This window comes from Nomascus leucogenys, chromosome 16, assembly GCF_006542625.1.
Source record: "Nomascus leucogenys isolate Asia chromosome 16, Asia_NLE_v1, whole genome shotgun sequence".
NCBI classification, from domain to species: domain Eukaryota; kingdom Metazoa; phylum Chordata; class Mammalia; order Primates; family Hylobatidae; genus Nomascus; species Nomascus leucogenys.
Window position 1 is genome coordinate 10029541 of NC_044396.1, and position 23875 is coordinate 10053415.

Here is a 23875-nt window from a genome sequence, read left to right on the forward strand (position 1 = left end):
TTCTCTGACATGGTGAATTTTAATATTGTATAAAAAATCCAACTTGTTCCACAAGTATATATGTCCTGTGATTTTATGCATACATCCATATACATATATCAAGGTAAAGTCCAATACAAAAAAACAGCATTTCCTATGGCCAGTGTTCTACAGAAGTAAGACTGTGCAAACTTGATCGTATAGTCAAATGAGATTGCAACACTAAGGCAGGACGAGGCAGAAGCAAGTTGTGTCCACAGTATATTACAAAATACCTTGCGTAGCTTATTCATTCTCACCTGGTAAATTCATCTTAGAATTCTGAAGGATTTTTTTCCTAGATAAATTTATACAAGTTAGTGTATACTTCCTGTCTTTGTTCTGTGGCAAACCAGCTTTCTCAGTACTGATTGTTTTACTTCACAACATTATTGATTTAACAATAGCCTGAGCTTTGGGGCTCTGCACTGCTTTCATCGTAATCCTCAATACAATGACTACAAATGTTCGCGATTTCTAATCTTCATCTGTATCTCAGGCGATTTTCCAGGGCTTCCATTCTCTGTGTCATTTCTTCTAGTAAATCTCAAATTAAGGAAGATGAATTGTCTATTTTTATTTACATTTAAATATAACTTGATTTATCCATGTAAGATTTTGGCTTCTGAAATATAAAAGGTTTTGGGTTTTTTTTCCATTTCTGTCAAGTATTTTAAAACTCTGACTTGTAAATTTATAGAACTTATTTAACATATTCTGTCAAGACAAATATTTTGGGTTTTGTTTTTTTTTTAACATCAAAGCCAGATGGCTCAGTGTGAATTTGTCTTTTTAATTTTAATTTTATTTATTTTTGTTTTTTTCTCTTTTCTTGAGACAGAGTTTCGCTCTTCTTGCCCAGGCTGGAGTGCAATGGCGCGATCTTGGCTCACTGCAACCTCCGCCTCCTGGGTTCAAGCGATTCTCCTGCCTCAGCCTCCCGAGTAGCTGGGATTACAGGCATGTGCCACCATGCCCGGCTAATTTTGTATTTTTAGTAGAGACGGAGTTTCTCCATGTTGGCCAGGCTGGTCTCGAACTCCCCACCTCAGGTGATCTGCCTGCCTCGGCCTCCCAAAGTGCTGGGATTACAGGTGTGAGCCACTGTGCCCGGCCTTATTTATTTTATTTATTATTTTTTAGAGACAAGGTCTCACTATGTTGCCCAGGCTGATCTCGAACTCCTGAGCTCAAGCAAGGCCACCTAGGCCTCCCAAAGTGCTAGCATTACAGGTGTGAGCCACAACACCCAGCTGCAGTCTTTTTTTTTTTTTTAATTGTAATTCCACTTCCACCATTAATGCTTGCAAATTAGTTTGCCATAGCACACTTCTAGGAGCCAGAATTGATAATGTTGGGAATGTGGTGAAGAGAAGACAATGAAAGAATTCGGCCTTGGAAAGTAAGATACGAAGTCAGAAGCAAAGGGCGATAGGGAGTTTTCACCATGATGCTACATAAGGCCACAGTTTTGAGGAACTCTGACCTATGTAAAAATATGTCTTTAGTCTCTCGTGACTAGAACTTTGGGGTGGGACAGGCAAGCGAGAGGAAAAGGGCATTAGATTAGGTATTGGTCTTCCCTGTAAGCTCAATACCCTCTATCTGCCCTCTTGAGGGCAGAATGAGAGCCCACGTTCGTCAATTAACCACTGTCAGAAAGATTATTTCATTTTACTTAAGGGAGCATATTTCCAGCTTTCAGAAATGGAATTGCTCTATGCTGTTGTTCCTTATTACATAAGCCCATTGGCACAGAGATAGTTCAGAATTAAGCCATTTCCCTATAGACTAGTTGATGCACTTGAGATATCAGCCAGCTTTAGTACGCTTACTGTAATTTTAAGTTTAGAGCACTTGGCAGGGTGTTCAATATGTAAAAGCACCGAATCCTCTTTTCTTTATTATCCCCAAGCATTCCTTTTATTTGTAATATTGTTTTAATGAATCATTGGATCCTGCTGTTCCCTCGGTGGAATGTTTCATTTTTTAGAGTGCTGATAGAGAAGATCTCTGCTGCCGAGGGAAAAAAAAGAAAAAACCACCCCTGTCCTCTAGAAACTAAACACGCTGAATCTATATGTGGCTGTGGTGTTCCTTGGGGCTAAAGGAAAAGTTTGGACTACTGAGTTTGAAACCTCTTCATTCTACAATATTCTTTGTCTATACTTGCCATACCTCTGATGCACTTCAGACCTCATCATGTCCTACACTACCTCCTAGCAGAGAGGGAGTTAGGTCAGTGTCTCTTTTTTCCTTACTTTGTATGCTGACCGACAGGCCTTATTGCTAAGCCCCCGAGAACAGCCGATGGCAACTAAGTGCTTGACTGTTGCTACTAAGCTTGGCTTGCCCTTGCCTAAACACCTATCAGGCTGCTTTTTAAAGCAAAAAGCCTTTCCTGAAGTTCACTGTTCTTCGTGACTTCATGGGATTGACTTCAGTTGATAAAACCTACATAGAGTGTGTGAAGTTTTGATAATATTCTTTGCATTCCATACAGAAGCATAATATAAGAAAAGGATATAGCGCTGTGTTAATTTTCTTACTTCTTCGTTTGCAAGGTTCTGGAACATTATAAGGTTTTCACATTTGCATTGATCGTGTTTTTCTTCCAAAGGGCTTCCTGAGAAAGCAGATGGAAAGTGTTCACCTCTAGAGTCCACCAGACTTCCCAGACGCATAATAATAGGAATGAATCAGCATGTGGAGGAAACCATAATGAAAGACATGTTCCACTTTTTCCATGCAGCCAGATCCAGTAAATACCAGGAAAGCGCTGTATATGCTTCCAACACTGGAAGTGGCCCTTATTGTGGATTACTAAGGAACACTACTTGAGTTTCTTTTAGTTTACGTTTTAGTTCTCATTTTACTTAAATTCTTTCTTCTCTTTTCCTCTATACTATTTCCTACTTCCTTCTTTCCTTTCCTCCTTAAAGCTAAGGTTGTTGGCAAGCTGAAAGGCTGAAATCAAGTTATCTTATAGTAATATTTTACTTGGAATTACCTGAAGGTTTTGTTGAATGGGAAAGCTTTTGTGTAGACCGTAAAAGATTGTCTTCTTCAAACAGATATCTGTGTTGCACTGCAAAATTAGAACAGGAAAGTAGGTCTTGGATATTTATGGTGACTGGCTCAGATTCTGTAAAGAGAAAAGAAAACTGCAATCAAACCTGCTTAATGCTTTTGGTTATAAAACAGCCATCAGCAGAGTAAGGTACTTGGTATTCCTAGCACTTGGTACAGAGCTTTACTTTGGGCATACTGAAGCAAAAAGACTGTTACCTTCAGTGGTGTAAACATCTTTATTAAAAAAACAAACAACAACAACAAAAAAAAACAGCCAGGCGCAGTGGCTCATGCCTGTAATCCCAGCACTTTGGGAGGCCAAGGTGGGTGGATCCCTTGAGGTCAGGAGTTCAAGACCAGCCTGGCCAACATGGTAAAACCCCGTCTCTACTAAAAATACAAAAATTAGCTGGGCATGATGGTGGGCGCCTGTAATTCCAGCTACTCAGGAGGCTGGGGCAGGAGAATCACTTGAGCCCAGGAGGTGGAGGTTGCAGTGAGCCAAAATTGTACCACTGCACTCCAGCCTGGGCAACAGAATGAAACTGTCTCAGAAAGAAAACAACAACAACAAAAACAAACAAAAAAAAACACTGTCACCTGAAATGATGCTAGTTACCAAATATGGCTTAAGGTAAGAGTAAACGTTAACTATCTTTTTGAGGGAAAAAAGGCCTTAATTATCATAATTTGAACATACTTACATTCACTTCTTTACAACTTTTATCTGGAGGGAAACCATGGTAGAAGCACCCACCAGAATTTCTAAAAACACTGCCTTAAAAACTGTACCTGTTGGCTGTTGGACCCTTTTTGGCAGTTCCCCTGCTGGAGAGTCCTGTCTTCCATCGGAGTCTTCTAGAGCTGAGCAGAAAAAGATGACCAAAAGAAGTGACGGTTGTCCACAGGCATGTGTGTGTGTTCTTCAGGAAGCTGGTCCCAGATCACCTCCTTACCTACCTGCCATAACCTAAGGTTTTTTGGTTTTGTTTGGTAACACCAAAGATTCAAAAAAGCAGTTGGTTACCATGATACTTATGATGACTCTAGGGCAATTCTCTCTCATAAGAGAAGCTTGGACCCCTTAAGTACATCTTAAGAATGCTCCCCAAACTGTCATGTCTAGAAAGTAGGGCAGAAGAAAAGGTGAAGTTGTTGAGGGATTTTAGTTGCAGTGGCAGCAGCTCCACTTGAGGCATTTTAACTTGAATGAAACAAGAGGCAAAACATTCTCTACTCACAGAAATCGGAAAGGCCTTCCCTCCCTGTTACCCCTCATCTCAAGAGTTCTTTCCCTAGAGGGGTAAGACACAGCGCTTAGACTGGGATCTAACTGGTGAACTGGGGACATGAGTACAAGGAAAAATAGGCAGAACTGCTATCTGTAAACATATCTGGCACATTTAGTAAACTGGAGAAAAGCATGCATAACAAAATCTGAAGTCTGAAGGGCAGTCTGATACTCTGTAAACAAGTAGTCCATGCAGAAAGGCATTAATTTTAACAGTGGGCTTGGAAGAACTAGGTACGTCCCTTTCCACTCCAATTATAGGTATATTCTGAAATTGCACCTCAGCTCTCCTGATTTATATAATGATTGATTTTTAGTTAAATGATCATTTCTCTAGGGTGTTTGTGAGGATGAAGCATGCTGGTGTGTCAAAACACTTATTATACTGCTTGGCACACAGCAAGGGCTCAAACAATGGTAGCTATTACTTTTGTCTTTCCCACCTCCCCTGTTTCCCCCACCTTTTTTTTTTTTTCTTTTTTTGAGACAGGGTCTTGCTTTGTCACCCAGGTTGGACTGCAGTGGCGCAGTCATGGCTCACTGAAGCTGTGACCTCCAGGGCTCAAATGATCCTCCCTCCTCAGTCTCCCAAGTAGCTGAGACTACAGGTGTGTGCCATCATGCCTAGCTAATTTTTAAATTTTTTTTTCAGAGACAGGGTCTCACTTTGTTGCCCAAACTGGTCTCGAACTCCTGGGCTCGAGCAATCCTCCCACTGCAGCCTCCCAAAATGCTTGGGTTACAGGCGGGAACCGTGGTGCCCAGCCCTTCTTTTTGTACTGTTTCTAGGCATTGCTGGCCCTGCCCATGAAGGAGACACTTTTTTTGGTTGAGAATTTATCACTAAAGGGTTCGTGTTGGCTGGACATGGTGGCTCACGCCTGTAATGCCAGCACTTTTGGAGGCTGTGGTGGCTGGATCACTTGAGGTCAGGAGTTCGAGACCAGCCTGGCCAACATGGTGAAACCTCATCTCTACTAAAAATACAAAAATTAGCTGGGTGTGGTGGTGCTTCTGGGGAGGCTGAAGCATGAGAATCACTTGAACCCAGGAGGCAGAGGTTGTAGTGAGCTGACATTGTGCCACTGCACTCCAGCCTGGATGACAGAGTGAGACTCCATCTCAAAAAAAAAAAAAAAAAGAGTTCATGCTGCCCTGTTTGCTAAGGTCTTCGGCATAAGCTATAGTACCTTCACAGATGCCTTTCTTGAGTTTTTCACTTATCTCATCCATTGTGCTGAAGTCTTCAGCATAGAAGAGATGCTTGTTTGTGGGCTCAGAGGCAATCTCTTGTAGTTCCTCCTCAATGGCTTTTCCTACCCCAACAGCATACATAGTGATACCTAGGGTGCAGAAAAAATTAAGAGCAAGTTAGTTAGAGTTGTGTTCCCAGGGGCTGGAAGTTGTGTGTACTGCACCCAAAGCCAGTTAGATGTTAAGTGGTATGATTTGAAGGGTCCATGCCAACCTTCCTTTTTATTTTTCTACCATTTTTATTTTGGTCCTATGAGTGAAAGGGAGGGATCCAAGAGAGAAGTGAGGCATCTGGGAGACGCTGGGGAGCTAAACTACTAACCTGTTGCTCAGCTCTGGGCTGGGCCGTTTAACAAATCTGCAACTTTCCCCTGAATTAGCTTTCTGGATTCATAGAAATGAGCACTATTTTATGGCTTGCTAAATGGGAATCTCTTCTGGAAGAATTCTAAGAATCAAGTCAATTTATGACCTAATAACCTAGTTTCTACTCAAAGCTACAGGATAGGAAACGTAAGTGACCTGAGGCCAAGTGAAGCTGCTTTTTGCCCACTTCTCTTAAGATGACACAACTTTGTGAGGAAGTGCTAAGCTGAAAAGGATAATCTGCAGACCACTGGAAACCCCCAAAGTCAGGAAAAAGAACAAACCCAAGATCAGCCTTAAGTTTCAACAGGGATATGCGTTTGCTTTAAAAGCTTTTCTTACATCAATCCTTAGACTCCCTTCCCCTATATACTCTATTTGAAAGTAAAACAATAAGAATATGTTCTGCTGGAGTCCAAACATTTTTCAGCACTGATAACTTATTCTAGCTAATTTATTAGACTAGATTCTTAAAAATGTACTTAAAAATGGCTCTTCAAGACAAGGGGCAAGAGTTATGGTGCCTTGTTCTGAGTCTGTGTAAGGTCACTAATCAAGTTCAGCATATTTGTCCGGGAGCCCAGTGATTTTATGCACAACTTCCTAAAAAGGATAACTACTATTTTAAGATTCTGTTTGCTATACATAAGACTAGTTAAATTCATAAGAGGATGTCATCTCATATAAATCTTGTTGATTCAAGAATCAAACATCAGTTTCTGCTACCACCTGTCTTTGTGTGATGTGTTAGAGACATTTGAGTGGAGCAAAGGGTAAGGTAGATTAGTCTCAGTAAGATTAAAGGGCTAACCACTGTCTCTGGGGACCAAGTTGCTTCCCCTAATTCTTTTTAAGAATGCAGACCAGGGGGCCTGTGAGTTTGACATGAGCTCTAGCAATCTAGGCTAGTGTGAACAGCCAGTTTTACAATCTACCCAGATAATTCAGGGCAGGACACTTTGTGGCTACCACTCTTGGGCTAGAAAAAGAGGAAGGTACGCAGTATCAATAAAATGACCTCCTTCACAAAGAGAGAGAGTGAATGTCGATGTGAACCAGCCTTTCTGTGAGGAGGAACGGAGTTCACCAATGGGACTGCCAGTACTCTCACTCCTTTCTTCATTCACTCAGCAAGTAGTTGTCACACATCTACTATGTGCCAGGCCTGATCTAGGCACTGGGTCCATAAAGTCTTAGATGAGGCCTTGATCTGTGCATACCTTATTTCCTCTTACAGGACTTGCTAAAGCAGTGTGTCCTCAACAAGTACTTTAAGAAGGCAGTTTTCGGCTGGGCGCAGTGGCTCATGCCTATAATCCTAGCACTTTGGGAGGCTGAGGTGGGCGGATCACGAGGTCAGGAGATCGAGACCATCCTGGCTAACATGGTGATACCCCGTCTCTACTAAAAATACAAAAAGTTAGCTGGGCATAGTGGCAGGCACCTGTAGTCCCCACTACTCAGGAGGCTGAGGCAGGAGAATAGCTTGAACCTGGAAGGTGGAGCTTGCAGTGAGCTGAGATCACGCCACTGCACTCCAGCCTAGGTGACAGAGCAAGACTCCGTCTCACACACAAAAAAAAGCAGTTTTCACGCAAACTACTTCACAACCTCAAGTTTTCTTATCTCCCTCAAGGAATCTAGAAACTTCACCATAAACTGTCTCTACCAATTATCCTAGCTTTTGGGTTTCCTTTAGCCAAGGGTCATACTCCTCAAGCACGCTTCACATCTGTACAACTGAAGTAACCCTCAGGTCAGGAAAACCTCAGAGAAGAGGCTGGGCTTTACTGAGCAACAAGAGCTTAAAGTCATAATCTGTTCCATCATTTGGTTTTCTGAAAAGCTAACTTTGCCTCCTGCAAACACAAGAGTATTTTCTACCCTAGGGGCTATTGCATTTTCAGAATGCTCGCTTGAAGTATTGGTTAAAAAATACAAGAATAAATATACACAGTAAAAGTTCCCATCAGAAACAATTTAACAAGCTCTTCAGTTGATTCTAGAGCAAGCCGACCTTGCTATACACAATAGTTTCGGAACTATTGTGTATATCTAGGCGATTCTTACACTGGAGATCACACACTGGCTAGTAAATCACAGTGAGAGGATACCCGCCTGTGGTCAGCTTAGCCTAACCTTCTAGTAGCCAGACTCCTTCCTGAGCACTTTATTTAACTCCTGTGGGGTCCTGTTAAGGCCTCTAGGTGGCAGGGTAGTAAAGGTGTATAATGGCAGTTGCCAGGAGGCCTTTCTGTACACTAAAGAAGCGTACCCCTATGGCCAGCTGAGACCACTGAATTTAAGAAACCTGAACCTTGAGTGGTGTAAACCGCACCTCCACCCCATATTACCATTGGCCTTGGCTTTACTGGCCCACTCGGAGACGTCATCCTGAGCCCGTCCGTCAGTGAACACGATGGCTGCTCTGGGCACCCTTGTGGAAAGGGGCCTGGCCCCTTCTCCTTGGGTAAAACTTCTCTCAAACATGTGTTTCAGGGCCAGCCCAGTCATAGAGCCCTTTCCCATGTATTTCATATGGGCCACGGCTTTTTTCATGTCTTTAGCTGAGTTGAAGTTTCTCAGGGTAAACTCTGTGCGGACCTGTGTGGAATATTGGAGCAGCCCCACTCGAGCGGCTTTGGGGGAAATCGTCAAGGAATCTATAATTCCGGTGACAAACTGCTTCACGACCTCAAAATTCTCTTCTCCAAGACTCTTGGATCCATCGATCACAAAGACCAGGTCAATTGGGCCTTCAGTGCATTCTATAAGAACAAAAGGAAAGTTGACATAGTTGAATAAAAAATCATTTATGCCCAAGAGTAGAATAAAATGATGCTTCGATTGGAGGCATAACCACTTTGGGGAACCAGTTTTTGTTCTTTAGATAATACACAGGACAGATGAGTTGTTGGGAGGGCCACAAGCAACAATAATTTTCACATATACTTTTATGGTTGGCTTGTCATATTGATAAAAATAGTATTTTTCACAAGCGAAATGGCAGATGTACAATTGTCTAGGAACCCAAGTCTACATTGTACCCTGGAACACTGACAGGTCTGGGAGGAGCTGGGGGTAGAGCACACTGAAGGGTCTAACAATACCCAAAGACTCCTAGAACTTTACTCCAAGAGGGTGACATCACCCCAGTGCTGGCATTCTGACAGTCAATGGAGAAAGATTTCTTCAGCTCAGCCATCACCTCTGCCGGGAGCCTTCCTAGTAACTCTGCTTGTATTGCTTTCTATGTACCCCTAACACTACTAATTTATTCAACCAAAAATTTATTGAGGACCTGCTTTGTACAAGGCAGTGGGCATAGCAGGATTGCAATAGTGACCAAGACACAATCCCTAACACCAAGTTGCATACAATCTAATGTACTCTATATAGTGTTCCACATTGTACAATAATTATTTAATGATGTGTTTCCTCCCCCAGTCTGTGAGTTCCTCCTCAGCAGGGACTGTGTTTCATTCATTTTTGTGCCCCACCCCCCAATACTTGGCACAAAAATAGTGTTCAGTAAATGTGTGGTGACAGACTAAGTGAATGAGGTGATGTTCATTGGGTAGCACACCTGTAAGTACCCTACTGACCTATTATAGCTTACAAAATAATTAGCCTTGGTGTGGTGGCTCACGCCTATACTCCCCAGCACTTTGGGAGGCTGAGGCAGGAGGATGGCTTGAGCACAGGAGTTCAAGAACACCCTGCGCAACAGAGTGACTGTCTCTCTTAAAAAAAGAAAAATTAGCTGGGCATGGTAGTGCAATGGTGTGATCTTGGCTCACTGCAACCTCCACTTCCTGGGTCCAAGTGATTCTCCTGCCTCAGCCTCCCAAGTAGCTGGGATTACAGGCACACGCTACCACACCTTGCTAGTTTTTTGTATTTTTAGTAGAGACAGGGTTTTGCCATGTTGGCTAGGCTGGTCTTGAACTCCTGACCTCAGGTGATTCACCTGCCTTGGCCTCCCAAAGTGCTGGGATTACAGGCATGAGCCACTGCACCTGGTCTCAGGTAACTATTAATAGATGGTCGATAGTAAGCAGAAATAAAAGCTTTATGTGAAGCAATTTGGGTGTGGAGAGGCTTTTTGTTATTTAGGACTGCAAAAGAAAAATGGACAGATTCAAAATGGATTATCTCATTTCTTCTTTTTTGAGACAGAGTCTTGCTGTGTCGCCCAGGCTAGAGTACAATGGCACAATCTTGGTTTACTGCAACTTCTGCCTCCCGGGTTCAAGCGATTCTCCTGCCTCTGCCTCCCAAGTAGCTGGGATTACAGGCACATGCCACCATGCCTGGCTAATTTTTGTATTTTTAGTAGAGACGGGGTTCCACCATCTTGGCCAAGCTGATTTCGAACTCCTGACCTTGTGATCCACCTGCCTTGGCCTCCAAAATGTTGGGATTACAGGCGTGAGCCACCGCGCTGGGCCAGATGATCTCATTTCAAACAATCCACAATCTGTGATAAACATTCTGTTTTATATATCAAGCAGCTGTCTAATCTTTCAAAGTGAGGCACAACAATATAAGCACATAGAGACACACACATGCAAAACCATTTCTATGCCTGGCCAGTATAACATGCTTAACATCATAGTGTGTGTGGTGTGTGTGTGTGTGTGTGTGTATGCGCGCGTGTGCGCACACATGTTGGGGGATTGGGTTCTTCTGTTTCTCCATTAAGTGCTTTTCCTCATCACTCAACCTATTGATCTTTTATTAGCGAAAGAGGAAAAGGCCAACTCAAAGCTTCATTTACATTCATAGTCTGTTCCTGAGTGAACCAAAAAAAGACTCAGGCAGCATGCATGTGGCTCTTCAGCAGATTTCAGAAATACTGAAATTTTCCAGCAGTGAGTCTGTTTTCTCCTCCTTTCTGTACACATTTTTCTTACAGAACAAAACTAGCACTTGCAACCCCCACACACAGAATGGCGTCCAGAAGCCTTCTCCAGGAAACACAAAACAAGGTAGAGTGTAAAAGCATCAGGGAGAGCAGGGCCCAGGTATTTGCTTTCAGACACAGGAAGGACAGCCCCACTTGTTAGCTATTATTTTGCCAGAGGGTAATTCCCACTTCTCTTGGGCATTTTCTTTTTGGTAGTTAAGTTGATAAGACTGGAATGGAGCTGTGACTTGCTTTCAGAACGTAATTTTCAGGAAGTTCTAGAACTTCAGGCATGGATAAGCCTTTTAAAGATTATCTATTCCAGCCCTGCTGTTGCTTACATCCTCTTTACAACATGCTCACCCAGTGACCATTCGACCTGGGCCTCAACGCCTCTCCTGATGAGGAATTTGTCACCTTACCACTAAAGCCCCATCTTTGGACATCTCTGCTGTTGATGATTACAATAGTCATCATTTTGTTTGTTTGTTGTTATTGTTGTTTGAGATGGCATCTCGCTCTCTCGCCCAGGCTGGAGTGCAGTGGCGCGATCTTGGCTCACTGCTGCCGCCTCCTCTTGGGTTCAAGTGATTCTCCTGCCTCAGCCTCCCAAGTAGCCAGAGCCACAGGCACACGCTACCATACCCAGCCACTTTTTGTATTTTTAGTAGAGACGGGGTTTCTCCATGTTGGCCAGGCTGGTCTTGAACTCCTGACCTCAGGTGACCCGCCCGCTTCGGCCTCTCAAGGTGCCGGGATTAAAGGCATGAGCCACCGCACCTGGCCTGTCTGTTGTTTTTTAAATTTAATTTAATTTTAAGTTCTAGGATACATCTGCAGGACATGCAGGTTTGTTACATAGGCAAACGTGTGCCATGGTGGTTTGCTGCACCTATCAGCCCATCACTTAGGTATTAAGCCCCACATACATTAGCTTTTTATCTTGATGTTCTCACTCCCCTGACTACCCCCAACAGGCCCCAGTGTGTGTTGTTCCCCTCTCTGTGTCCATGTGTTCTCATTGTTCAGCTCCCACTTATACCTGAGAACATGCAGTGTTTGGTTTTCTGTTTCTGTGTTAGTTTGCTGAGGATAATGGCTTCCAGTTCCATCCATGTCCCTGCAAAGGACATGACCTCATTTCTCTTTATGGCTGCATAGTATTCCATGGTGTATATATATCACATTTTCTTTATCCAGTCTATCATTGATGGGCATTTTGGGTTGATTCCATGTCTTTGCTATTGTGAATCGTAATAGTGATCATTTTTTGAGCACTTAGTGTGTGTGAGCACTGGGCTCAATACCTTTATTTGTTTTTTATTAAAAAAAATTTTTTTGAGACAGGGTCTTGCTGTGTCACCCAGGCTAGAGTGAAGTGGCACAATCACAACTCACTGTAGCCTCAACCTCCTGCACTCAGGTGATCCTCCCACCTCAGCCTCCCTAGTAGCTGGGACCACAGGCACGTACCACCACAACCAGCTAATTTTTCTAATTTTTATAGAAACAGGGTTTCACCGTGTTGCCCAGGCTGGTCTTGAACTCCTGAGCTCAAGCAATCCTCCCACCACAGCTTCCCAAGGTGCTGGGATTACAGGTGTGAGCCACAACACCCGGCTGTTCAGCACCTTTGGATACACGATCTAATGTATTCCTTGTGATGGCTTTGTGAGTTATTATCCTCATTTTATAGATGGGGAAACTGGGACTCAGAGAGGTTATATAATTTGTTTTTTTGTTTGTTTGTTTGAGACAGAGCCTTGCTCTGTCACCCTGGCTGGAGTGCAGTGGCATGATCTCGGCCCACTGCAACTTCCATCTCCTGGCCTCAGCCTCTCAAGTAGCTGGGATTATAGGTGCATGCCACCACACCCGGCTAATTTTTGTATTTTATTTATTTTATTTATTTATTTTTTTTTTGAGACAGAGTCCTCCTCTGTTGCCCAGGCTGGAGAGCAGTGGAGCAATCTCAGCTCACTGCAACCTCTGCCTCCCAGGTTCAAGCAAGTCTCCTGCCTCAGCCTCTTGAGTAGCTGGGATTATAGATTCGTGCCACCACGCCTTGCTAATTTTTATATTTTTAGTAGAGACAGAGTTTCGTCATGTTGGCCAGGCTGGTCTCGAACTCCTGGTCTCAGGTGATCTGCCTGTCTTGGCCTCCCGAAGTGCTGGGATTACAGGCATTAGCCACAGTGCCCGGCCGAGGTTAAATAATTTGACCAAGGTCACACAGGTAGTATGAATCAGGGTTCAAATCCAGATCTGTCTGAGCTGAAGCTTATGCTCTGAACTAATTAGGCATGGAGCTTCCCTGGTAGAAAGCTTCTTTGTCCTCGTGCTGAGCTGTAGCTTCTCCCAGTGTCCTTTCTTTCCAGGGTAGGGTGGGGCGGGGTGGGGGTATCATACAAATCATGAGTGAGATGACAGTCACATTGGTATTTGGTACCTCAAAATTTTTTTCTACAAAGATCCCCAGTTTCCTAATTTTTTTCTGCTTAACGTAATACTGAACTTCCTCACAAGATCATGATGCTTAATTCTTTCTAAATCGTGTTTATCTTATTTTTTTCTAAAAAATAATACATGCATTTGGAACAAAACTTAAATATTAGAAAAAGGGTGTGTGTGTGTGTGTGTATAGGGTATACACGTTAGATATGTATATAATGGTATGCACACATGTATAAAGAGAGACTGTATGTTAGAGTGTTTTACAAAATATATCGATGGTAACATACTATAAAAAACATTCAGCACCATGCTTTTTTCTCTTAAAATATCTTGGGGATACATCCAGAGCTGCTTGTTGTTTTAACAGCTGCATCATGTTTTATTACATAGATGTGCCTTAATTTATTCAGCCAGGCTCATGAGTGATCATTTAGCTTGTTTCCATTTTTTGCTGCTACAAATAGTGCTGTATAAAATATCCTTGTATACATGGCTTTATAAACATGCACATATCTGTAAGATAAGCTTCTAGAACTGGATTCATAACATTGCCAAATTGCCCTCTGAAAGGTTATACCAATTCAGACACCCACTGATCCATTTATAATTCCCTACTAAAATATACCTTTGCCAACATAAGGAATCAAACTTTTTGATCTTTGGTAACTAATAGGTTAAAAAAAGGTATCACAGCTTTACTCTCTTACTATATATTTTCCTTTGTTTTTCTTTTATGGCTTTTAAATTTCATGTCATGTTTAGAAAGATCTTCTCTACTCTCATATTAAAAAATAATTCTCTCAAGACTCCTTTTGCTCTTTTTTTTTTATGTTTAAACCATTGATCCATCTCTCTTTTCCTAAAGTACCATGCCCAGAACTAAATGTAATTCTCCAGCACAGAGCAGAGCACAGCTCTCTCCACCTCCCTCACGCAGACATTGCTGTTCAGCCTACGATCACCCTAGCCTCTTGGCTGATAATGAATTTACTGTCAATTAAAACTGAAAGTGTTTTCACAGGTGCTGCAGTTAAGCCCTCTCTTCCCCCATTCTGTATTTGTGCATATGCATTTATATTTATGGGAGAAGCAGAGGTGAGGGATTTGTTGCCTGAAAATACTCCAAAAAGCAGTTGCTCCAAAACAAAATTAAAGCAGAAAGCCAAGTTCAGATCACTTACTCTTGCACTGTCTTCCGTCCTCAGCTAGAACAAATCCCTCTGAGCATTTGCAGATGTAGGAATTCCCATCATTAACACAAATGTGTTCGCAGCCATGGTGGGTTGATTTGCAGACATCCTTCCCTGAGGAAAATATAGGGAGTTGAACAATCCCATCAGTGTAGAAATGAGGTGAATTGAATAGTCATATGAGTAGAGATTGTGGAAGTAATCTCTTAAAGAAAATACACCTCTCTTCAAACCTCCTTCATAATGTATTTTTTAGTCTCATACTCAGGATAGGGAAAAAGCTCCTCTCAGAAAGCTCCAGCTCCCATGAGTCTGAATGGTAAGATGGGTGATTAGGTGTCCTTGATTTACTATCCTATTATTAGGTGTGCTTTAGCTTCTAATGTCTTTTGCCACAGACATCCCAAACACTCCAGTTCAGATTGTCTAATGAACATTTCTCGTGTGTGAGGTAATTTAAACTCTTTGAAGTACTTATAGCCCTTTAACCCTCACAACACCCTGGAGAGGAGGAAGAAAGACAGGGATAATTATTCTCAAGGTATAAATGAAGAATCAGATCCTCAGAGAGCTTGACTGCTGCCCACGGTCATCTGGCAGGTTGATGACACAGCTGTCTCCCGAGGGCTCCTCCATAGCATGAGCCTATGGCTCTTTCCTGTCATTAGCCCTGTAAAGGAGAGGCTTCACACAAAATTGGAATCAGTGAGAACACATCCCTCCAGGAAGCAGGAATGGTGAAATCTGATTTAGGATCAAATTCCAGAGGTAGAAGTTGTACCTTGTGTACAGTAGCTTAACTTACTGAGCAATAAATGTGTTGAATGAATAAACAGTGTGTGTGTGAGTGTGCAGATGTTTGCAGAAAGAAAAGCATGAAGGCTGGGCGTAGTGGTTCACACCTGTAATCCCAACACTTTGGGAGGCCGAGGCAGGCAGATCTCTTGAGCTCAGGTGTTCAAGACCAGCCTGGGCAACATGGTGAAACCATGTCTCTACAAAAAATACAAAAATTAACCGGGCGTGGTGGTGCACACTTGTAGTCCCAGCTACTCAGAAGGCTGAGGTGGGAAGATTGCTTGAGCCCAGGAGGTGGAGGTTACAGTGAGCTAAGATAGTGCCACTGCACTCCAGCCTGGGTGACAGAGTGAGACCCTGTTTCAAAACAAAAACAAACAAAAAAGAAAATCATGAACAAGCAGTGCAGACAGGAACAATGGGCAGAATTATAGACAAAATCTCCACAAGAGGGCCACTGCAGTGTGAAGCTGAACCTGCAGTCATGAGGGGAATCCCTGCAGAGTTAGGCCAGGGTACCACAGGTATCCTAGGCGTCAGTCGTTCACACAGAACTTCTTGCTAAAGGTAGGAGTCCCTCTTCCTGGTGGAAGAAGCGAGGTATTGAGATCCCTCCAATCCAGCCTTGTTGGCTTGTGGAATATCCCCAGTTATCTCAAAGGAGTCTGTGGGGAAATTCCCAAAAATCAACCTCAAAAGCAACTGAACTTATTTTGACTTAATTGAAAAAGGGTCATTTTGCCCACTGGGGCAAAGTGTCACAAAAGCAAGCAGACTTTGTCAACCACCCCTCCCCCCAAAATAGGGAATTACCAGCTCAGAATCTCATAGTGGGGAAAAATACCTGCTCTGTACTCTCCTAATGTTCACCTCACTGAGCTCGTATGACATCCCTCTGTTCCTTTGGGTACTGTGAAGGTTAATCTGATGTGTCACTTTGGCTAGGCTATAGTGCCCAGTTGTTTGGTCAAACACCAGTCTAAATGATGCTGTGAGCTAATTTTTAGATGCAATTAACATTTAATCAGTAGACTTTGAGTGAAGCAGATCAGGTCACCCTCTATAATGTAGATGGGCCTCATCCAATCACTGGAAGGCCTAAAGAGAAAAAGACCGAGGTCCTCAGAGAAAAGAGAATTCTGTATCCAGACTGCCTTCAGACTTGGGCTGCAGCATCAGCTCTTGCCTAGCTCTCCAGGCTGCCCTACAGATTTAGAACTTGCCAGCCCTTGACAACTGTGTGAGCCAATCCCTTAAAATCAACCAATCTTTTCCTCTCTCACCATATATGTGTGTGTGTGTGTGTGTGTGTGTGTGTGTGTGTGTGTATGTCCATTTTTCCTGTGGAGATGATATATTAATAGAAGACAGAAACAGACCATAGTATACATATACACACACACACACACACACACACACACACATATATGTATATATATGTCTTCTATGATATATATAAATAGGAGATAGAACAGACCATAGAAGACATATATATTATATATATAGACATATATATAATATATATAGACATATATTATATATAAAGACATATATATTTTATATATAGACATATATATTATATATAGACATATATATTTTATATATAGACATATATAATATATATAGACATATATATAGACATATATAATATATATGTCTTCTATTATATTTATATATAATAGAAGATGAAGATATACATAGAGAAGGTCTGTTTCTCTGGAGAACTCTGGTGAATACACCTTCTAATGAAACTCTCAGAGCCTGTTCTGGGTAACCTATAGAAGCAAATGATACAAATAGAAAAATAAAACCTACAGGAAATCCCTCTGATAGGGTTTGGCTGTGTCCCCACCCAAATGTCATCTTGAATTGTAGTTCCCACAATTGCCACGTGTTGTGAGAGGGACCTGGTGGGAGGTAATTGAATCATGGGGATGGGGCTTTCCTGTGCTATTCTGATTGTGAATAAGTCTTCACAAGATCTGATGGTTTTATAAAGGGGGTTTCCCTGCACAAGTTCTCTTCTCTTGTCTGCCACCATGTGAGACGTGTCCTTCACCTTCTGCCATGATTGTAAGGCCTCTCCAGCCAAGTGGAACTGTGAGTCCATCAAACCTCTTTCTTTTGTAAATTGCCCAGTCTCGGGTATGTCTTTATCAGCAGTGTGAAAATGGACGAATACACCCTTTCACCCTTTGCCCTTACTTTTAAGGTCTGCCAAGAGGAGAAAGCTCTGTAATTAACCTTCAATCCTTGTAGTGATTGCTGGCAGAGGTTCTAATTCAGTCCAGTGACTAGCACTGTGTGAGGTTCTGGGCACCCACACAGCTACTGTGGAAAGGGCTGACGGCTGGCAGAAAATGAAGAGAAGCAAAGAACCCAAAACTCAGGCCTTGACTGAGAAATTCCCGAAAAAGCAAGGGGCTACTGAACTGATCTCTAGCTAAACACTTTCAGAGCACCCAAGACAGGAACTGACACTTGTGACAGTGGTAATAAAGGAGGACTTTAAGGATTAAATGAACTTCTCTAATTCTGAGTCCACAGAGGGAAAAATTCTTCTCCACCTCGAGGCTACCTACTTCGGCAGTGTTTCCCATCCTCAGCAAGCCGGAATCCCTCCAAGCACTTGCACGTGTATGAGTCGTCACTGTTCACACAAATGTGTTCACAGCCATGGTCTATAGCTTGGCAGACATCTTTCCCTGAAGACATGAGAGCAAGTTACAACAATTTCAACAACATACATTTCACATAGACTTCACCTTGGAGGACCCATCCACTGGAGTCAGCTACTGGATTCTACTGCCACCCGAGCTCAGTGGTCCGTGGGGCAGGAAGATACAATTGAGAACAAAGTTTAGTGGCTCTAATTCGGGCTAACCCTTCAAACTGTTTCACTGTCTTCACCATCATCATTCACCAGCACTACTTTAGTGTTAAAATGCAGCCCATCATCAGCTTTCTGTAGACATAGTTTCTTATATCAGAATGGAAACATTGTTGATATGATTCCTTAGGAGATTAAACCCCAATTTAGATTAGCAGCACTGAAATCTAACTTTGGCTTTGTGTCTGACATAGCATATGACTTAGGAGAATCACTTAACTTCTTGGAGTCTTAGCTGTGCTGTCTAAAAAATGAGAAAGTAATTATTCCAGTTACCCATCTTTTCTTCCAAAAGTGTCAAAATGAGTTGCTCTTTATAAAGTGCTTTGAGACGTTGAGAAAAAGATAACTGATAGGGCTGGAAACCAGGGTCACACACTCCCCTTTGATTATTCAGAGATGTGTCTTGAGATTTACACCAGCAATTCACTCTAAGGCTGCTTGTCCTGGGCTGGCTGGCTGCAGCCCCATCTAAGAGGCTTTGCCTTCTGAAAGGCAAAACTGGCTGCATCACAAGGTGCCCTTTGGGAGGGATTTGTGCTACCAGAAATAACAACAACAACATTATTAAAGATAAATAAGCAGAGAGGCTTAGAGAAATTAGGCAACTTTCCCAGCTAATAAATGGCAGAGACAGAACTTGATTGAATCTTGGATTTCTGACTGTCCATCTTTCCACTAGAGTATACTGCCAAACCACTGTTTCTTGCCACAGAGCATATAAATGAAGAACTTCAGTAGTAGCTCTGGTGTTGACTTTTTTTGTTTGTCCATTTTTTTAATAGACTTTATTATTTAGGACAGTTTTAGATTTACACAAAAATTGAGAAGACAGTGCAAAGAATTGCCATATACCCCACACCTAGTTTTCCCTATTATTAACACCTCACATGAGTATGGTCCATTTGTTATTATTAATAAGCCCATACTGATACATGATTATTAACTAAAGTCTATATTTTATTGACATTTACTTAGTTTTTCCCTAATGTCCATTTTCTCTTTCAGGGTCCTACCCACGACACTACATTACATTTTGCTGTGTGGCATTGACTTCTGAGAGGAACTGATGTATACAGAGATGAGGATAGCGATTTCACACAGTGGCCTGGCATAGTAGTAGGAGCCAGCTCCAGTACAAACTTACTTCTGCAGGTTTTTCCATCTTCACGGAGTATATAACCTTCAAAGCACTGGCACACAAACGAATCTTCACTGCTTACACATGAATGTTCACAACCGTGGTCCCCCAGAGCACAAGAGTCCAATTCTGATAATCAAATGGGAATTAGAGAAACAGAAGAAGAAAATGACTCATATATTAGTGGCTTATTCAATCATAAAAGACATTTCAGACACCTTGAATTAAAACAGTACCTTATCCTACAGGACACATTTCAGAATATAAAGCATGTCTATGAGCAAAAATTCTTTTTTGAGAAAGGGTCTGACTCTGTCACCCAGGCTGGAGTGTGGTGGCGTGATCTCAACTCACTGCAGCCTCTGCCTCCCGGGCTCAAGTGATCCTCCCATCTCAGCCTCCCAGATAGCTGGGACTACAAGCATGCACCACCACAACTGGCTAATTTTTTGTAGAGACGGGATTTCACCATGTTGCCCAGGCTGGTCTCAAATTCCTGGGCTCAAGCAATCCACCCACCTCGGACTCCCAAAGTGAGCAAAAATTCTTAATATATACATGGCACGTAAAAATCAAACAATATAAATCATCTCCACAAGAAAAATGAACAAAAAACATGAGAATACAGGTTACAGAATGAGAGATAAATTACTTATAAATATTAGAAAATAAGATTAACCTAATTGGCTATTATGTAACTATAATATCAACTTAGTTACATATCTACTTATGTATGTATGTATATATTACACTTAGGTAACCAATTCATTCATGTATTCAGTCAGTTCACAAATATTTTGTGAGTCCCTGTGATGAGCCAGGCACTGTTTTAGGCTCTGGGGATACAGCAATGAACAAAACAAAGTTTCTGCTTTTGTGAAGCTTACATTTGGCAGCAGGTGTCAGGAGAAGAGGGATGCATGGAAAACAGACAAATATGTGATATGTCATTTGGGAAAAAGTGCTATGGAGGAAGAGCAGGATAGAAAGATGGAGAGTGGCTACTGGGCTGGAGAGTAGGGAGGGCTTGTTATTTTATATGGTGTGTCAGATACGGTGACACTGAGCAGAGCCCTGCAGAAAGACAGGAAGTGAGTGGTGGTGTCTGGGAAAGTGCATTATCAGCAAGAAAGAACAGCATTTGCAAACTGCAGCAACGGGAGCTGCTTGGTTGGTGTGTTTCAGGAAAGGCAAGGAGATCACTGTGACTGGAGCATCCAGGAGCCTGGCAGGGGATGAGGCCAGCAAGGTTGGCTGGGGCAGACCATGTGGGGTTCACAGTGGGGGACAGATCTGAAAGAGATGGGCAGTCACTGCAGTGTTTCGAGCAGTGGAGTGGCATGATATGGGTTTGTTTTTAAAGGATCTCTCTGCACAGAAAGGAGCTCAGACAGCTGGGAACAGCCCTGTGCAAAGATCTTGGTGGCCCAGACCAGGCTGGTGAGAAGTGGTCAGACTGGCTGTATTTTAAGGTAGAGACTATAAAATTTGCCCATGGATTAATACAAAGAGCCCATATGAATATGACAGAAGAGTCAAGGAAGACTCCGAGGTTGCTGGACTGAGCAACTGAAGGATGGTGTTGCCATCTTATAGGGCTGGGTGGCTTCTGGGGGACTAGAAGGTTTGTGAACCTGTGAAAACCAGGCTGCTATTTTAAAAGCTTAATACTGAGGATAGGTGAGTGGTGACTTTTTATAAGAACCATACATATTTCTGAAAGTTAACTCAATCCTTTCAGATTGAGTAGAATTTCTAAAATGGACATGAATCGGAATTATTAAATAAAGGCCCCAAAGCACATAATGGCCTTTATATTCAGGCACGAACCACACACTTTTTTTGGTAAAGCATCTTTGTAGTATCTCTCTGGAGAGGACTCCTCAGAACCACCTTTGGGTTAGTTAAGGCAGCTGTTGTTATTCTCACTCACCAGCTAGGGAAACTAAGGGTTGGGAAGGCTAATGGCTTGTCAAGACCAATTGTTAACAAGAGAAAGAACCAAACAAAAATTGTAATCTTATCATTTTTTCTGACTATACTGCATTGCTATATGCTAAAACAAGCTTTCAAACGTGAAGGGAATTCTGCCTTTCTTTGGGCAGAAGCACTGCCAACATCTTTGAAGAATGGGAAAAGTTGATAACTGCAATTACAGCTGCAGAGGAGGCTCAAAGCCGAGTTGGACCCTCCTGTTTGCCCTGAGCATGACTTGCTTTTCTCGGCAAATTCTAGACTCACTATTAATGCAGAACATTTCCTGATGGTTTGGGATAGTTCCTCACGTAGTGTAAGAGTGGAAAGTACAATTGAGTGATCCATGATACAGACAACTGGATGGCCATGGAGATGAGGTATTTTTTTCCCCCTACCATGAATTTATAATAATAATACTACTCCATTTTCCATGGTAATAAAATAGCTATAGCTCTTTCATGTCAACCTTGTCAAGCCATAATCCTGCCAGACCCCTCTGAGCAAGCCCTTCCTTCCTGGAGCTTCCCTTGTGCCCAGTCCTGTCCTCCTAGCTTCAGCTCAGGCTCTTTTTTTTTTTTTTTGAGACACAGGCTTGCTCTGTCACCCAGGCTGGAGTGCAGTGGTGTCATCACAGTTCACTGCAGCCTTGGCTCTTGGGCTCATGTGATCCTCCCACCTTAGCCTTCTGAGTAGCTGGGACTACAGGTGCATGCCACCAAGCTTAGCTAATTTTCATATTTTTTGTAGAGACAGGGTCCCACTATGTTGCCCAGGCTGGTCTTCAATTTCTGGCCTCAAGTGATCCTCCCGCTTCAGCCTCTCAAAGTGCTGGGATTACAGGCATGAGCCACCACACCTTATCTGCAATGGATATTCTTGTGCATGTAGTTTTATGTACAATGTGAAGGCATACCTGAAAGTTACACATCCAGAAGCAGAATTGCCTAGGTAAAGGGTATGAATACTTAAAGGCAGATAAATATTTCCAAATCATCCTCCAAAGAGATTATTTCAATCTCTACTCTCACCAACAATGTAAGATAGTCTCTGTTTCTGTTTCTGATTCAGGGTTTCTGGGATGCTGCCTGGGCCTTTAGACTTTTTCCAAGCCCCATAGATGATTTCAACGAATCATCAGAGGTGAGATGTTGGCAGTGGCCATAATGCCTGGGACCTAACAGACCCCTAGGAAAGACCTGTTGAACAAAAGGAAACATTTCCTCAGTTTTCTATGCTGAAAATTGAGGGTAATTAGATCCACCTCACAGGGGTTTTGTGCAGATGTTTTAAATAAGAACCCCATGGGATGTGTGGATGTTTGTGGCCAGCTAGGCTTCCCACTCTCTCCCACACACCCACCTTGCAAAATGCACGACTCACATTTGTTCAGCAAAATGTCCAGTTTCTGCCCTTCAGGGATGTTCTGGGCGACTTATAAATTCAAAGAACCACGGATGGGAAATTAGAGAATGCCAAAGGTGGATGATAGTTAACCTCCTGACCATAGGCGCTAGCTTTCTATCCGCCAAGTCTGGAAACCAGTTTCTCCCCAGGGCAAAGATATTCCCGTATAGGAACATGTTTCAGTGGTCCCCTAACAGGCAAAGAGAGCCACCACCCCTGACTCACTACCACGGGGTGTCTTTAGCCTGGGAGACTATGGTGGGCACCACAATAAGTCCATTCATTCAGCAAGTGTTTACAGAGCACTTATCTGAGCCAGGCAATATCCTTGTTTGAGGGCTGGAAGTTCAACTCATTGGATATGAACTAGTCCAACCCCTTCATTAAAGATGAGAAAACTGACGGTCAGAGGGGAAGTGACTTTCCCAGTGTCCCTGAACCTTCAGAGGTGACTGGTCTTAGCTGTCCTGGGGGCAGAGATGGGACTATATTCAAATAGACCTCTGTGTCCCTGGCAGCCTGGCAGATTCTCAGAAGACAAACCAGACAAATCATTTTCTCAAGAGAGGCCGGCCAGGAAGTCTCTCGTAACTCTGCAGGCTAGAAGTGGGTGATGTGTCCCGCCAGCGTCCCCAGGCTTGTCTCTCACCGGCCTCCCTCTCGCACTCAGTACCCCATACTCAGAGCACGGAACTTCCTGCAGTTCGGTCTCTGGCTCCTAGGGAAGCATTTCCCCTCCATCTCGGGCTGGCTCACTGTACTCATTCTCTGGGTGTCGGATTAAACATCTCTTTCTCTAGACTAGGGGAGGCTCCTGCGGCTCCATCCTTCCCACATCGCCACTCTCACCATATGGAATGGATGCTGTCTCTGCTATCCTTCTTCCCCGAGAAGCTTTAAATGCTGTCAGGGCACAAACTGAATCTGCATCAACCCCAGAGATCCCCAGCACCCCGCACACTGCAGGTATACAGTAAATATTTGTAGAGAACGAGGGTAAAGTAACCAAGCGCTTAAGGAAGTACCTAGATTCAAACCCAGAGAGGAGAGTAAAGACAGACTCCATTAGGAACCATCACTTAAGTGAAATAGGTGGGAGGACGTATGAGAA

The 23875-nt window shown here is 42.9% G+C and overlaps 1 protein-coding gene across 1 annotated transcript in view; it reads right to left on the reverse strand.

Annotated features, from left to right (window-relative positions):
• The window catches only part of MATN2 (matrilin 2), a 146191-nt gene continuing 122316 nt past the window's right edge, over positions 1 to 23875 (reverse strand). Inside the window, exons 10-18 of the mRNA XM_004090737.3 lie at positions 19390 to 19512; positions 17935 to 18057; positions 14546 to 14668; positions 8356 to 8769; positions 5572 to 5724; positions 3883 to 3954; positions 3029 to 3106; positions 2546 to 2644; positions 1 to 558 (exon numbers count right to left, since the gene is read on the reverse strand). Of these exons, the coding sequence (XP_004090785.2) occupies positions 503 to 558; positions 2546 to 2644; positions 3029 to 3106; positions 3883 to 3954; positions 5572 to 5724; positions 8356 to 8769; positions 14546 to 14668; positions 17935 to 18057; positions 19390 to 19512 (1241 nt within the window). The 3' untranslated portion in view covers positions 1 to 502. The remainder of the gene's footprint in view (positions 559 to 2545; positions 2645 to 3028; positions 3107 to 3882; positions 3955 to 5571; positions 5725 to 8355; positions 8770 to 14545; positions 14669 to 17934; positions 18058 to 19389; positions 19513 to 23875) is intronic.